Genomic DNA, 15,662 nt, shown 5'->3' with positions numbered 1-15,662 from the left:
AGGGTTTGCAAGGCATTACTTCCTACAAAGTGAAATTCAATAGCATGAATGGCAGTGATGCTTCACTACCAGATGAGCTCAGTGCCTTCTATGCTCGCTTTGAAAGGGAGAATACTACAGCTGCGCAGATCCATGCTGCACCCAGTGACCCTGTGTCTCTGTCTCGGAGGATGATGTTAGGCTGTCTTTAAGGAGGATGATCCCTTGCAAGGCGGCAGGCCCCAATGGAGTACCTGGTAGGGCTCTGAATCTTGTGCCAACCAACTGGCAGGGATATTCAAGAACATTTTCAACCTCTCAATGCTCCAGTCAGAAATTCCCACCTGCTTCAAAAAGGCAACAATTATACCAGTGCCTAAGAAGAGTAGTGTGAGCTACCTTAATGACTATCATCCCGTAGCACCCACATATACAGTGATGAAGTGCTTTGAGAGATTGGTCATGGTTAGAATGAACTCCTGCCTCAGCAAGGATCTGGACCGACTGCAATTTGCTTATTATCACAATAGGTCTACGACAGATGCAATCTCAATGACTCTTCACACAGTCATAGATCACCTGAACAATATAATTACCTATGTCAGGATGCTGTTCATTGACTATAGCTCAGTGTTTAACACGATCATTCCCACAATCCAGAACCTGGGCCTCTGTACCTCCCTCTGCAGTTGGGCCCTTGAGTTCCTAACTGGAAAACTACAATCTGTGTGGACATGTAATAATATCTCCTCCTCACTGATGATCAAAACTGGTACATCTCTTAACCCACTGCTCTACTTTCTGTATACTCATAACTGTGTGTCTAGGTATTGCTCAAATACTATGTATAAATTTGCTGATGATACAACCATTGTTGGTAGAATCTCAGATGGAAATGAGAGGGCATACACGAGCGAGATAGACCGGCTAGTTGAGTGGAGATTGCAGCAACAACCTTGCACTCAATGCCAGTAAGAAGAAAAAGCTGATTGTTGACTTCAAGAAGGACAAGAGGAGGGAACACAAACTAATCCAAAGTGAAGAGAATGAGCAATTTCTGTGTGTCAAGGTCTCTGAGGTTCTAATCTGGTCCAAAATATCGATGCAGTTATAAAGAAGGTAAGATAGTGGCTATATTTCATTAGGAGTTTGAAGAGATTTGGTTTGTCAAATAAAACATTCGAAAACTTCTATTGATGTTCCATGGAGAGCATTCTGACAGGCTGCATTATTGTCTGATATGGGTTGGGGGTGGGGGCCTACTGCACAGGACCAAAAGAAGCTACAGGAAGTCATAAAATTAGTCAGCTCTGTCTTTGGTACTAGCCTCTATAGTACCCAAGACATCTTCAAGGGGCGGTGCCTCAGAAGGGTGACGTCCATTATTAAGGACCCCCATCACCCAGGGCATGCCCTCTTCTCATTGTTAATGTCAGGAAGGCAGGAAGGAAGTACAGAAGCCTGAAGGCACACACTCAGTGAGTTAGGAACAGCTTCTTCCCCTCTGCCATATGATTCGTAAATGGACATTGAACCCTGAATACTACCTCACTTATCTTTTAGTATATTATTTCTGTTTTTGCATGATTTTTAATCTATTCAATATACATATACTTACTGTAATTAATTTACTTATTTAGTTTTCTTTCTGTATTATATTGCATTGAAGTGCTGCTGCTAAGTTAACAAATTTCACAACACATGCCGGTGGTAATAAACCTGATTCTGATTTTAAATCCAGCCTATCCATGAATGCCTAGATCAGCAAATAAAACAAAATAAAATTCCTGATGTAGCTGTGGCCCAGTGCATTGAATAGCATATACCAGATATGAAGATTATTAACTGGTCATGATGTAAACCAGCAGTGATGATGTCATGGAGAAACAAGAAAGATTGTAGATGCTGGAAATCTGGACCAACACTCAAAATTCAAGATTCAAGATTGTACAATGTCATTTCCAGTACATGTGTCTAAAGGAGACGAATTAATTGTTACTCTGGATCTGATGCAGCACAAAAGCACAATAAGATTAAAAAAACGCAATGATAATAGAAAAGCACAATAAATATAAATACATAAGATAGCTTATATACATTGATTGCACGTTCATAAATTGATGCTAGGCGCAGGAGTGGCTACGTAAGGTGACTGACAGGTAGTGATAAAGTAGTGGGGGTTGGCGGCGTGGCAGGGTGGGTAATTTAATGCTGAACTAATTCAACAGGTGGGGAAGCATCTTTGGAGGGAAAGGACAGCCGATGTCTTGGGTTAAACCCCTTTATCAGGATTAGAAGGAGAGTAGAGAGCTGTTATAAAAGGCTCAGTTGAGGGGCTGAAGCAAGAGCTGGTGAATGATGGGTGAACAACAGGAATTCTGCAGATGCTGGAAATTCAAGCAACACACATAAAAGTTGCTGGTGAACGCAGCAGGCCAGGCAGCATCTCTAGGAAGAGGTGCAGTCGACGTTTCAGGCCGAGACCCTTCGTCAGGACTAGAGATGCTGCCTGGCCTGCTGCGTTCACCAGCAACTTTTATGAATGATGGGTGAATCCATGTGATTGGGGGAGGATAGGCAAGTGGGGATGGGGAAGAATGGGAATGATGTAAACAGCTGGGGATTATAGGCAGATGGAATCTGATGGGAGAGTACATTGGACTATACAATAAAGGTTGGAGATGAGGGGAAATGGAAGGAAGAATCTGTGGGTGATGAGCAGATTGAGAGAGCCAGGGAGGGGAAAGAGAAGGGGTGATGGGGCTGGTGAGATATAGGTAAACAAAAGTAATTGGGGAGGGCAGGGAATGGAGAAGTGGTTAGTGGAAATTAGAGAAATTGATGTTCATGCCATCAGGCTGGAAACTACCAGGGCTAAACTTGAAATGATGTAATGGATAATGGATGTTGGCGAGATCTGATGCAGTTTGGAGGAATCACTTTGTTAAGTACCTTTGCTCCATTCACCATACTGGCCATACTCTCCCAGTGGCTAACCATTTTAATTCCACTTCCTATTATAACATAGACTTGTCTGCTCACAGCCTTGTCTACTGCCAAATTGATACAAGATGCAGATTAGAGGAACAGACCTTGAATTATGCCTTGGCAGTCTCTAACCTGATGGCAAGAACATAATTTTCAATAACCACTCCTCTCTGTTTCTCTTCCCTCCCTGACCTACATCTTTTGTTCTACCTTATCCCACTGGTCCCATCACCCCTTTCCCCTCCCTCACTCTTTTGATGTGCTCATCACCTACACATTCTTCCCTCTGGTTCCCCTCCTCATCTCCTCCTCTTTCATTCATGGTCCACTATCTTCCCCATTCAGATTCCATCTTCTTCAGCCCTTTGTCAGTTCTGCCTATCACCACCGAGCCCTCTTTCATCATTCTTAATCCCCTCCCCTTCTTACCTCTCTTATCCTTCTTGCTTTAACTCCTCCCCACACTCTTTTATGCCAGGTATCTGCTTTCTTTCTAGTCCTGATGCAGGGTGTCAGAGACATTTCCCTCCAGAGATGCTGTCTGACTTCCTCCAGAATGATGATTTCCCCGCAGTGCTATAACAAGGTTCAATGTTGCAGATTTTTAAACCTCACATGGTTAAAAATAGGTTTGTAACTGACATCCACTGATTGTTTACTAGGATCTCACACATTTGTAAAGTTAATATTTACAGTGCGTTGCAGTTGGTGGTGGCATTTTTCAGTTATAGTTGGTAGCTTTAATTTTTAACTAGCAAAGTAGAAATGTTGCGATGGTAAATCTGAATAATCGATTGACAGTAAATTAGCTTTGTTTAAAATAAACTTGTGTATCTTAAAAGTGACACCGTTGTGAAGCTCTATAAGTCTATGTGGTTATATCAAAGTGAAAGTAAAGTTATTGTCAAAATACGTACATGTTAGATTAGATTAGGTTAGATTCAACTTTATTGTCATTGTGCCGAGTACAGATACAAAGCCAATGAAATGCAGTTAGCATCTGACCAGAAGTGCAAAGAATAGTGTTATTTACAAAATAACTGCAAATAAAAAAAATGCTACAGCACAGAAATATAAAAGTACTGAGACAGTACAATACAGATGCAATACTGCTTAGCGCTGTGATGTGAGGTTCAGCAGTGTTACAGCCTCAGGGAAGAAGCTCTTCCTGTGCCTGCTGGTGCGGGAGCGGAGGCTCCTGTAGCGCCTACCTGATGGGAGGAGAGTAAAAAGTCCATGGTTAGGGTGAGATGCATCCCTGATAATGCTTTTTGCCCTGCCCAGGCAGCGTTTATGGTAGATGTTCTCAATGGTGGGCAATTGGGTGCCGATAATCCGCTGGGCAGTTTTCACCACCTGCTGGAGTGCTTTGCGGTCCGATAGGGGACAGTTGCCATACCACACTGAGATGCAGTTGGTGAGTATGCTCTCAATGGTACAGCAGTAAAAGTCCGTCAGCATCCTGGAACAGAGGTGAGCTTTCTTCATGCGCTGCAGGAAATAAAGGCGCTTTTGCGCCTTTTTGATCAGGATGGAGAAGTTCAGGGACCAGGTGAGATCCTCAGAAATGTGGACACCAAGGAATTTGAAGCTTGATACACGCTCTACTACAGTTCCGTTGATGTAGATGGAGACGTGACTGTGACTCCTAGCATGCCTGAAGTCCACAATGATCTCCATGTTCTTCTGGGTGTTAAGGGCCAGATTGTTGTTGGCACACCACGCAGCCAGGTGCTGGACCTTGTCTCTCTAGGCTGTCTCGTCATCCCCTCTGATCAGACCAACCACCGTAGTGTCGTCTGCGAACTTGATTATGGAGTTAGAACCATGTACAGGACCGCTGTCATAGGTGAAAAGGGAGTATAGAAGAGGGCTCAGCACACAGCCTTGAGGCACGCCGGTGTTCAGGGTGAGAGTGGAGGAGGAGAGGTTGTCTAACTGAACTGATTGGGGTCTGTTAGTCAGAAAGTCCAAGGTCCAATTGCAGAGGGATATGCTGATACCAAGCTGGTGAAGTTTGGTGATCAGCTTTGAGGCGATCACAGTATTGAATGCCGAACTAAAGTCAATGAACAGCATTCTGACGTAAGAGTTGGGGCTGTGCAGGTGGGTCAGGGCAGAGTGAAGTGCTGTGGAGATGGCATCCTCTGTTGACCTGTTGGTGTGATTGGCAAATTGATGGGGGTCCTGGGTAGTGGGCAGACAGGATTTCAGATGTGATAGAACCAGTCTCTGAAAGCACTTTGCAATGATGGGGGTGAATGTAACTGGAGGGAAGTCATTCAGGCCCGTGGCAGTGGAATGTTGAATCTGCAAATTTCTAAAAAAGTAGAGGTGGTGCTTGTCATTCCTTCTTGTGTTGGTCCCAGGACAGATTCTCTGATATGATTATGCCCCCTAATGAGGAGTGGCTCCTGGACCTCTGACTTCCTCCTCCTATAATCAATAATTAGCTGTTTGGTTCCATGGATATTGAGTTAGACGTATTGTTCTGGTATCATTCAAACAGATTTTCAATTTCCCTCTTATATGCCATTTCATTGTCGACTTTGTTTCAACCAGTAACAGTGATATCATCAACAAGCATAACTACAGTGTTGGTTTCAAGGAGATGATAATGTTGAATGCTGAGTTATAGTCAATGTCTTCTTCAGTGTCTTTGTCATGGGACGATTTTATTGCTCAAAAACACCATCTTTATACATTCTTAGTTGCTGCTTTTAAGTAGAAGCACAAGATTGCTTTCTAAACTTTCAGTGGTATTGGCAACTTTTTAGGGAGTATTTTCAGCAGATAGGTTATGCAAATTACTTAAATTTATTCTAGTTATTGAAATTTTTCTCAACAAAATGAATTCATATAATCAGCGAGTTATTTTTCCATTTTATATGGTTGATAATAAAGTAGCAAGAAATGTTGCTTGAAGCACTTTTATAAATTAATATTTTGTTACTAGATTACATCTCCGTGTACATCATGATGACAAGCGTTATGAATGTGAAGAATGTGGGAAAACTTTTATTCGCCATGACCATCTCACCAAACATAGAAGAACCCATTCAGGTAACATATTCTGATGGAGAAACAGATGCCTTTGTGATTCCCTCTTTGCCTTCGTAGCTGTCAGCTGGATTTCTGATTAGAGTCATAGAGTGCTACAGCTCAGAAACAGGCCCTTCAGCCTATCTGGTTGCTACCATACAGTTATTCTGTGTAGTCCCTTCGACCTGCTCCTGGACCATAGGCCTTCATACCCCTGCCATGCATGTACTTATCTAAACTTCTCTTAAATTATACAATCGAACTTGCATCCACTACTTCTACTGGCAGCTTGTTCTACACTTGCACCACACTCTAGGGCGACGAAGTTTTTCCTCAGATTCCCCTCAAATTTTTCACCTTTCACCCTTAATATATGAACTCCAGTTCAAGTTTCACCAAACATCAGTGCAAAATGCCTGCTTGCATTAACCCTATTTATACCTCTTCATAATTTTGTGTACCTCTATCAAATCTTCCCTCATTCTCTTACTTTCCAGGAAATAAAGTCCTAATCCATTCAACCTTTCCCTATGACTCAGGTTTTCAGGGCCTGGCAACATTCTTGTAATTTTTTTCTGTACTATTTCAATCTTATTTACATCTTTCCTGTGGGTAGGTGACCAGAACTGCAAACAATATTCCAAATTTGGCCTCACCAACATCTTATACAACTTAAATATAACATCCCAACTCCTGTACTCAGAACTCTTGATTTATAAAGGTCAATGTACCAGAAGCTTTCCTTACGACCCTACCTACCTGTGCTGCTACCTCCAAGGGATGCTTTCTGTAGTTCCAGACCCCTTTCGCTCCTAAGTGTCCTGCTGTTCATTGTGTACGTCCTACACTGCTTTGTCCTCCAAAACTGCAACACATCACAGTTAAATTCCTTCTGCCATTTTTGATCCTATTTTTCCAACAGGTCTAGATTGTTCTGCAGTAGTTTGATAGCTTTCCTCGCTGTTCATTATACCTCTAATCTTGGTATTAACCACAAATTGATCGAATTTACCACAATATAGAACCTAGAATAGTGCAGCATGGTACAGGCCCTTCGGCCCACAATGTTGTGCCGACCCTTGAACCCTACCTCTCATATAACACCCCCCCACCTTAAATTCCTCCATATACCTGTCTAACAGTCTCTTAAATTTCACTAGTGTATCTGCCTTCACCACTGACTCAGGCAGTGCATTCCACGCACCAACCACTCTCTGAGTAAAAAACCTTCCTCTAATATTCCCCTTGAACTTCCCACCCCTTACCTTAAAGCCATGTCCTCTTGCAGTGGTGCCCTGGGGAAGAGGCACTGGCTATCCACTCTATCTTTTCCTCTTATTATCTTGTACACCTCTATCATGTCTCCTCTCATCCTCCTTCTCTCCAAAGAGTAAAGCCCTAGCTCCCTTAATCTCTGATCATAATGCATACTCTCTAAACCAGGCAGCATCCTGGTAAATTTCCTCTGTACCCTTTCCAATGCTTCCACATCCTTCCTATAGTGAGGCGACCAGAACTGGACATAGTACTCCAAATGTGGCCTAACCAGAGTTTTATAGAGCTGCATCATTACCCCGCGACTCTTAAACGCTATCCCTCGAATTACGAAAGCTTAACACCCCATAAGCTTTCTTAACTACCCTATCTACCTGTGAGGCAACTTTCAGGGATGTATGGACATGTGCCCCCAGATCCCTCTGCTCCTCCAGACTACCAAGTATCCTGCCATTTACTTTGTACTCCGCCTTGGAATCTGTCCTTCCAAAGTGTACCACCTCACAGTTCTCCGGGTTGAACTCCATCTGCCACTTCTCAGCCCCCTTCTGCATCCAATCAATGTCTCTGCAATCTTTGACAATCCTCTACACTACCTACAACACCACCAACCTTTGTGTCGTCTGCAAACTTGCCAACCCACCCTTCTACCCCCACATCCAGGTCGTTAATAAAAATCACGAAAAGCAGAGGTCCCAGAACCGATCCTTGTGGGACACCACTAGTCACAACCCTCCAATCCGAGTGTACTCTCTCCACCACGACCCTCTGCTTGCTGCAGGCGAGCCAATTCTGAATGCACCTGGCCGAACTTCCTGGATCCCATGCCTTCTGACTTTCTGAATAAGCCTACCGTGTGGAACCTTGTCAAATGCCTTACTAAAATCCATTTAGGTACCATCCAAATTATTACATAGATGGCAAACAACAGCTCCGGTTCCTGTGACATTGATATGGAAACACTAATGCCCTTGAATGGAAAAGCCTACAAAATGTACTGGATACAGTCCAGTCTATGACAGTCTATTCCTTCTCACCATTAAGCACATCTACCCATGGCACTGTCACAGGAAAACTGCATCCATGATTATGGACCCTCACCATCCAGGTCATGCTCTCTTCTCACTGCTGGCATCAGGAAGAAGGTACAGGAGCCTCAGGACCCACATCACCAGGCTTAAGATCAGTTAATACCTGTCAGATATCAGGCCTTTGAACCAGTGGGGATAACTGCACTCAACTTCACTCTCTCCATCAGCGAACTGTTCCTACTAACTCACTTTCAAGGACTCTTCATCTCACGCTCCCGATATTTATTGCTTTTTTTTATTTACTATTTATTATTCTTTTTGTATTTGCACGGTTTGTTGCGCATTGGTTGTTTATCCATTCTGTTGCAGTCTTTCGTTGATTTTGTTGGGTTTCCTACATTTACTATGAATGCCCACAAGAAAATGGATCTTAAGGTTGTAAGTGGATGACATACAGAATGTACTTTGATAATGAATTTACTTTAAAGTTTGATTACCACTGGGCATAGGACTCTGGGTACTGGGTCAAAGAAACAGCCATCAACTATTACTGTCTAGCTTCTCCCACTAAGCCAAAGTTGAATCTAATTTACTACCTCATCCTGAATGCCATGTGACTCAACTTTTCCAGATTAGCCTCCCATATGGGACTTTGTCAAAAATGTTTTACCTACAAATTAGTAATGCTTTAAATCACTAATATTAATTACATTTTTCCTCACTTTATCGCCTTTACATTTTGAAATTTTTAGTTTCTGCCTTGTGTATGTGGCCTGTTTACACAACTATGTTATTAATAAAAACGCTGGAGACGTGAACTAAATTTCATGGTTCTTTACTGTTAGAGTCCGAGCTCGACACACACATACAGATCAATACGCGCCTAATAGCGCATGCAATGATGTGTTACTAAAACATAAAGTAGACCCTTATTATAATGTAGGCTATACAGTACACTCCTCCCCTTTTATTTTAATAGTGTATCAACTTTTTTTTTACTGGGGCACTATGCTAAACAAATATGTGTACCCTTAACATACAAGTGCCTACCATTTACTTACAAATTATAACAAAGTGACTTAATAATATCAAATTATAACGAGCTTTTTTTTAAACTTTTGGTCTAAGACCCATTTATAACTCAAGTCTCTGGGCAGGTCTTCTCTGCCTCTCTGGGTAACGTCTGTCCTGAAACATTTGCTTTGGGGAGTGAGTCTCCATAGGTACCTCAGGTGGGTCATCAGCACTGATGACAGGCTTACCTGTAGATGAGGCCGATGTGGTCACATCAGGAGTGCTTGCTTCTATGTCAGGAGAGTCCGACAAGGTGTTGTTGTGTTTTTCACCTAAGCATCCAGGATTTGGTCCACATGACGTCTCCATAAGTTCTCTCCCACCTTCACTGTATACATCAGTGGCCCATCCATGGTGGAAACTGTACCCAGCTGCCACTTTTCAGTCCAGTAATCATGTGCAAGAACTAACTGTCGCACACTGAAGCTCCGTGTTGACTTAGCATTCAAGTGTTTGAACTGTCTGTTCTCCACATCACGCCGTACATCTGGTTTGAGAAGATCCATGCGGGACTTCAGGTTCTTGTTCAGAAACATCATCGCTGGAGTCTGATTAGTGGTTACATGTACTGCATTATGATAGACAAGGAGGAAGTTGTCTATCTTGCGTTGTAGTGGTCGATTTTCACTGTCCATTGCCTTGATGGCTTTCTTGAATGTCTATACAAATCTTTCTGCCAAACCATTTGTGGATGGATGGTAAAGAGCAGATGTAAAGTGCTTGATTCCATTGTTCTTCACAAAACTTTGGAATTCTTCAGAGACAAATTTTCGTCCTTTGTCTGTGCAGATTTGTTCTGGTATGCCATTCCTGGCAAACATGGTCCTCAGAACTGTAATGGTCTTTTCTGATGTGGTTGTTTTCATTTTGATGACCTCTGGCCATTTGGAATGTGCATCGATGGCGATTAAAAAGATAACGTCCATTAATGGTCCAGTAAAGTTGATGTGCACTTTTGCCATGGTGATGAGGGCCACTCCCATGGATGGAGAGGGGCTTGTGTGTTCTGGATCTTTTGACATCCAGAGCAGTTCTTGGTCAAGTCCTTAATCTGTTTATGGATTCCTGGCCACCACACATAGGCACGGGCAAGACTTTTCATTTTCACGGTACCCAGGTGCCCCTTATGCAGTTCCTCCAGCATTCTGGTGCGTAGCTTGGGAGGAATCACAACTCGTGAACCATACATTGGTGTTCCTCGACACACTGACAACTGCTCCTTCCTTGCAGAGAAGGCTAGAAACAGTGTGTTACCACACGCTGGCCATCCCTTCACCATGGTATCATACACTTTAGACAACATAGGGTCATTGCATGTTTCCCTTTCAATGGGGCTGTTTGTCACTGGTAATTGTTCAACTATTCTTGTGTGAAAGACCTTTGCTGAATCCATTTGTGTAGTTATCTCTGAAGTTGGCAGTGGTAAACGTGACAAACCATCTGCATTGCCGTGTTGCTTGGTCCCCTTGTGTTCAATGTCGTACCTGTGACCTCCTAAGAAAAGAGACCATCACTGCAGCCTTTGTGCTGTCATCACTGGAACGCCTTTTCTTGAATTGGAAATTGACACGAGAGGCTGGTGGTCAGTCAGCAGGGTAAGCTTTTGACCATACAGGTAGTGACTGAATTTCTTGACTCCCCACACGGGGCTTAGGGCCTCTCTGTCAATCTGTGCGTAGTTGCGTTCAGCTGAAGTTAGTGTTCTTGAGGCAAAGGCTGTTAGTCTTTCTGAACCATCTGGAAACCTGTGTGAAAACACAGCTGTTATCCCATGGGGTGAGGCATCACAAGCCAGTCGGGTTGGTAAGGAGGGGTCAAAGTGCGTGAGCACCCCTTCCAAAGTTATGAGTCTTCTAGTTTCTTGAAACGCTTTATCACACCTCTCAGTCCACTTCCATTGTGTCCCTGTCTGTAATAGTGCATTTAGTGAGTATAGGACTGGATCAGTTAGGCAAGAACTTGCGGTAGTAGTTCACTAGTCCAAGATATGCTCTCAGTTGAGACACATTTTCAGGTGGTGGTGCCTTAATTACCGCTTTTATCTTGTCTTGAGACGTGTAAGACATCCTTGTTGATCACATGTCCACAGTATGAGATTTCCTTTTTGAAAAACTCACTTCTGTCGATTAGCTCTGAGCCCATATTCTCGTAACCTGGTGAGCACATGTTCAAGGTTAGAAAGATGTTCGTCATCATCTTTGCTGGTGACAATGATGTCATCCAGGTAACACTGAGTCCCTGAAATCCCCTGCAGGACCTGGTCCATTGCCCTTTGCCAGATTGCAGGCGCTGAGGCTATCCCAAACACCAACCTGTTGTACTGGTAAAGTCCTTTGTGTGCATTTATTGTCAGGTATTTCTTGGATGCTTCTTCAATTTCCATTTGGAGATAAGCCTGGGCCAAATCGATTTTTGTGAAATGTTCCCCTTCTGACAGGGAAGCAGAGATGTCTTCAATACGAGGTAGAGGATACTGTACTGTGCGGAGAACTGGGTTAACAGTCACTTTAAAGTCTCCACATATGCGCACCTTGCTTGGTTTTCTTGGTTTTGTGCTGGAGGTTTTCTTCATCACTGGAACAATAGGCACGGCCCATTCATTCCAATCTACCTTTATCAGGACCCCGGTCTGCTCCAGATTTTTCAGCTCTGCCTCTACTGTAGGACGGATTGCATATGGCACTGGTCTGGCTTTGTGAAATTTTGGACATGCATTTTCCTCAATCTCAATCTTTGCCTTCATGCCCTGAAGTGTTCCTATTCCTTTCATGAACACTCCCTCAGAGTCAGCAAGTATTTGTGACAGTCTCTCAGATGTAGCCTTGCTGCCCTCCTTTGCTGACACAACTAGTGCCTTGATGGTGTGCCAGTCCAACTGGATTTTCCTGAGCCATTCACGTCCCAGCAGTGGTGGTCCTCCATTTTTCAGTACATAGAGGTTCAGCTGCTGTGTTTTGTCTCCATAGGTCACTGTCACTTTAATTTTACCTTTGGGACGCACTCTCTGTCCTGTGTAAGTCTTTAACAGTAGCTTAGTTCATTTCAGAGGTATGTGAGAAAACAGTCAATTGTAGTCGTGTACAGAGATTACTGTTAAAGCTGAGTCTGTGTCAAACTCCATCTTCAGTCTCACGCCTGCCACTTGTGGAGTGATCCATATTACTATTCGATCATTTGTCTCTTTCATGCTGTGAAGTTGCAGACAAGACAATTTACTTTTGTCTGAGTTGTTTTCATCAGAACTGCTTTCTTCCATTTTGTGTACATTGTTCTGTTTTCCTTTCTGGGGTTTCTTGTTTCTCTGTATTTTGTCCTTTTTCTGCTGTTTACTAGCTTTGCATACTCAGCCAATGTGGCCCTGTTTGCCACAGTTTCTGCATTCTTTGTCTTTAAACCAACAGTCCTCAGGGTCATGTGACATGTTCCCACAACGATAACATTTCTTTCCTTCATTTCTGTTCAGTGACATTTTATTTGTAGCATATTCCACAGATTTTTGTTGTATCTCTGAAGCACTCCTTGCTGCTGTTTCCAATGATATTGCAATGTTCAGCGCCTTCTCTAATGTAAGGTCTTTTTCACATAGGAGCTTCTTCTGTGTGGCTTCACAGTGCATGCCACACACTAACCTGTCCCTCAATGCGTCCGATAGACCAGCTCCAAATTGACAATGTTCTGATAATTTGCGCAATTCAGCACAATATTCAGAAATGCTTTCATTTTTGCTCTGTTTCCATTAGTGAAATTTAAATCTTTCAGCAATGACCAGTGGTTTGGGGTTTAAATGCTGTTGGAGAGTGTCTACTATTTGCTTGAACGTTTTGTCAGCTGGCTTTTCAGGGGTTAACAAGCTCCGTAGCAGGCCTTATGGTGCTCCCATAATACTGAGTAAGACGTTGGTTTTCTTTTCATCATTAACACCGTTAGCATCACAATATAACTCCACTCTTTCAGTGTAAGTTATCCAGTTTTCAATGCCACTATCAAATGCTGTAATGGTTCCAATCATCGCCATCTTTGTTATGTTAATTTAGTCCCGTTTTTTCCTTGTTTTCTTTTTAGCTAGCTCCTTGCAGTCTCTGCACATTCCACTTGACTCACGTGTCCTTTTTGCTAGTGCAACGAGCGCACTCCGTCTAGATGCATGAGTCGCTCCTTTTCATCTCCCTTCTCTCTCTTCTCCAAGTTTCGTTATCAACTGAAACACGGTGTTCCGATAAGATGTGGGTTCATAATTCTCGTCGCCGATTTGTTGGGTATGTGGCCTGTTTACACAACTATGTTATCAATAAAAATGCTGGAGACGGGAACTAAGTTTCATGGTTCTTAACTGGTAGAGTCCGAACTTGGCACACACATACAGATCAATACGCACTTAATAGCGCATGCAACGACGTGTTACTAAAACATAAAGTAGACCCTTATTATAATAGGCCAAGCAGCATCTATAGGAAGAGGCGCAGTCGACGTTTCAGGCCGAGACCCTTCGTCAGGACTAACTGAAGGAAGAGTGAGTAAGGGATTTGAAAGCTGGAGGGGGAGGGGGAGATGCAAAATGATAGGAGAAGACAGGAGGGGGAGGGATAGAGCCGAGAGCTGGACAGGTGCCGTAACTTCCGCCACCTCCAACGGGATCCCACCACTAAGCACATCTTTCCCTCCCCCCCTCTCTCTGCATTCCGCAGGGATCGCTCCCTACACAACTCCCTTGTCCATTCGTCCCCCCCATCCCTCCCCACTGATCTCCCTCCTGGCACTTATCCGTGTAAGCGGAACAAGTGCTACACATGCCCTTACACTTCCTCCCTTACCACCATTCAGGGCCCCAAACAGTCCTTCCAGGTGAGGCATCACTTCACCTGTGAGTCGACTGGGGTGATATACTGCGTCCGGTGCTCCCGATGTGGCCTTTTATATATTGGTGAGACCCGACGCAGACTGGGAGACCACTTTGCTGAACATCTACGCTCTGTCCGCCAGAGAAAGCAGGATCTCCCAGTGGCCACACATTTTAATTCCACATCCCATTCCCATTCTGACATGTCTATCCACGGCCTCCTCTACTGTAAAGATGAAGCCACTCTCAGGTTGAAGGAACAACACCTTATACTCCGTCTGGGTAGCCTCCAACCTGATGGCATGAACATTGACTTCTCTAACTTCCGCTAGGCCCCACCTCCCCCTCGTACCCCATCTGTTACTCATTTTTATGCACACATTCTTTCTTTCACCCTCCTTTTTCTCCCTCTGTCCCTCTGAATATACCTCTTGCCCATCCTCTGGGTCACCCCCCCCCCCGTCTTTCTTCCCGGACCTCCTGTCCCATGATCCTCTCGTATCCCCTTTTGCCTATCACCTGTCCAGCTCTCGGCTCTATCCCTCCCCCTCCTGTCTTCTCCTATCATTTTGCATCTCCCCCTCCCCCTCCAGCTTTCAAATCCCTTACTCACTCTTCCTTCAGTTAGTCCTGACGAAGGGTCTCGGCCTGAAACGTCGACTGCGCCTCTTCCTATAGATGCTGCTTGGCCTGCTGCATTCACCAGCAACTTTGATGTGTGTTGCTTGAATTTCCAGCATCTGCAGAATTCCTGTTGTTTGCCCTTATTATAATGTAGGCTATACGGTACATGCCTCACGTGATTTCACTTGAAGACAGCTTTTAATTTCTTGGCTTCTGTAGCTGAATTAACTTTATGAATAAAAAACATAAAACAGACCAGTCCAACACAAGAACAGGCCCTTCAGCCCACAATGTTGTTCTAAACCAATTTTATTAATAATCAAATAACCAACTAAACTAATCCCTTTTGTCTACATTATATCCATATCCTTCCCTTTGCCTCACATTCATGTGCCAATCTAAATGTCTCTTCAAAGTCCCTAATGTATCTGCCTCCACCTGCTCCCTGGGCAGTATATTCCAGGCACCCACCACTCTCTGTAAAAAAAAAAAATCTTGCCCCCACTTTCTTTGAACGTACCCTCTCTCACCTTAAATGCATGTCCTCTGGTATGAGACATTCCAACTCTGGGGGAAAAAATACTGTCTGTATTCTCGCTGTGCCTCTCATAATCTTATACTACCTCAGAGAGATCACCTCTGAGGTGTATAAGTTGATTGGCAAAAGGAATACAAGGCTGGAGAAGGGAGAGGATCATGGGACAGGAAGCCTAGGGAGAAAGAATGGGGGAGAGCAGGCAAGGAGTTATAGTGAGAGGGACAGAGGGAGAAAAAAGAGAGATAGAAAAAAAGGAATGAATAAATAAATAAAT

At 43.7% G+C, this 15,662-nt stretch overlaps 1 protein-coding gene across 2 annotated transcripts in view; it reads left to right on the top strand.

Annotated features, from left to right (window-relative positions):
• Positions 1-15,662, top strand: part of LOC134354711 (zinc finger and BTB domain-containing protein 41-like) — a 54,222-nt gene that overhangs the window by 20,998 nt on the left and 17,562 nt on the right. For both annotated transcript variants that reach the window (XM_063063860.1, XM_063063859.1), the window contains exon 8: positions 5,924-6,030. In XM_063063860.1, coding sequence (XP_062919930.1) covers positions 5,924-6,030 — 107 coding nt within the window. The remainder of the gene's footprint in view (positions 1-5,923; positions 6,031-15,662) is intronic.

This window comes from Mobula hypostoma, chromosome 12 (assembly GCF_963921235.1).
Source record: "Mobula hypostoma chromosome 12, sMobHyp1.1, whole genome shotgun sequence".
Classification (NCBI taxonomy): Eukaryota; Metazoa; Chordata; class Chondrichthyes; order Myliobatiformes; family Myliobatidae; genus Mobula; species Mobula hypostoma.
The sequence above is the reverse complement of the archived record's forward strand: the minus strand, read 5'-3'. Positions and strand labels throughout refer to the sequence as shown.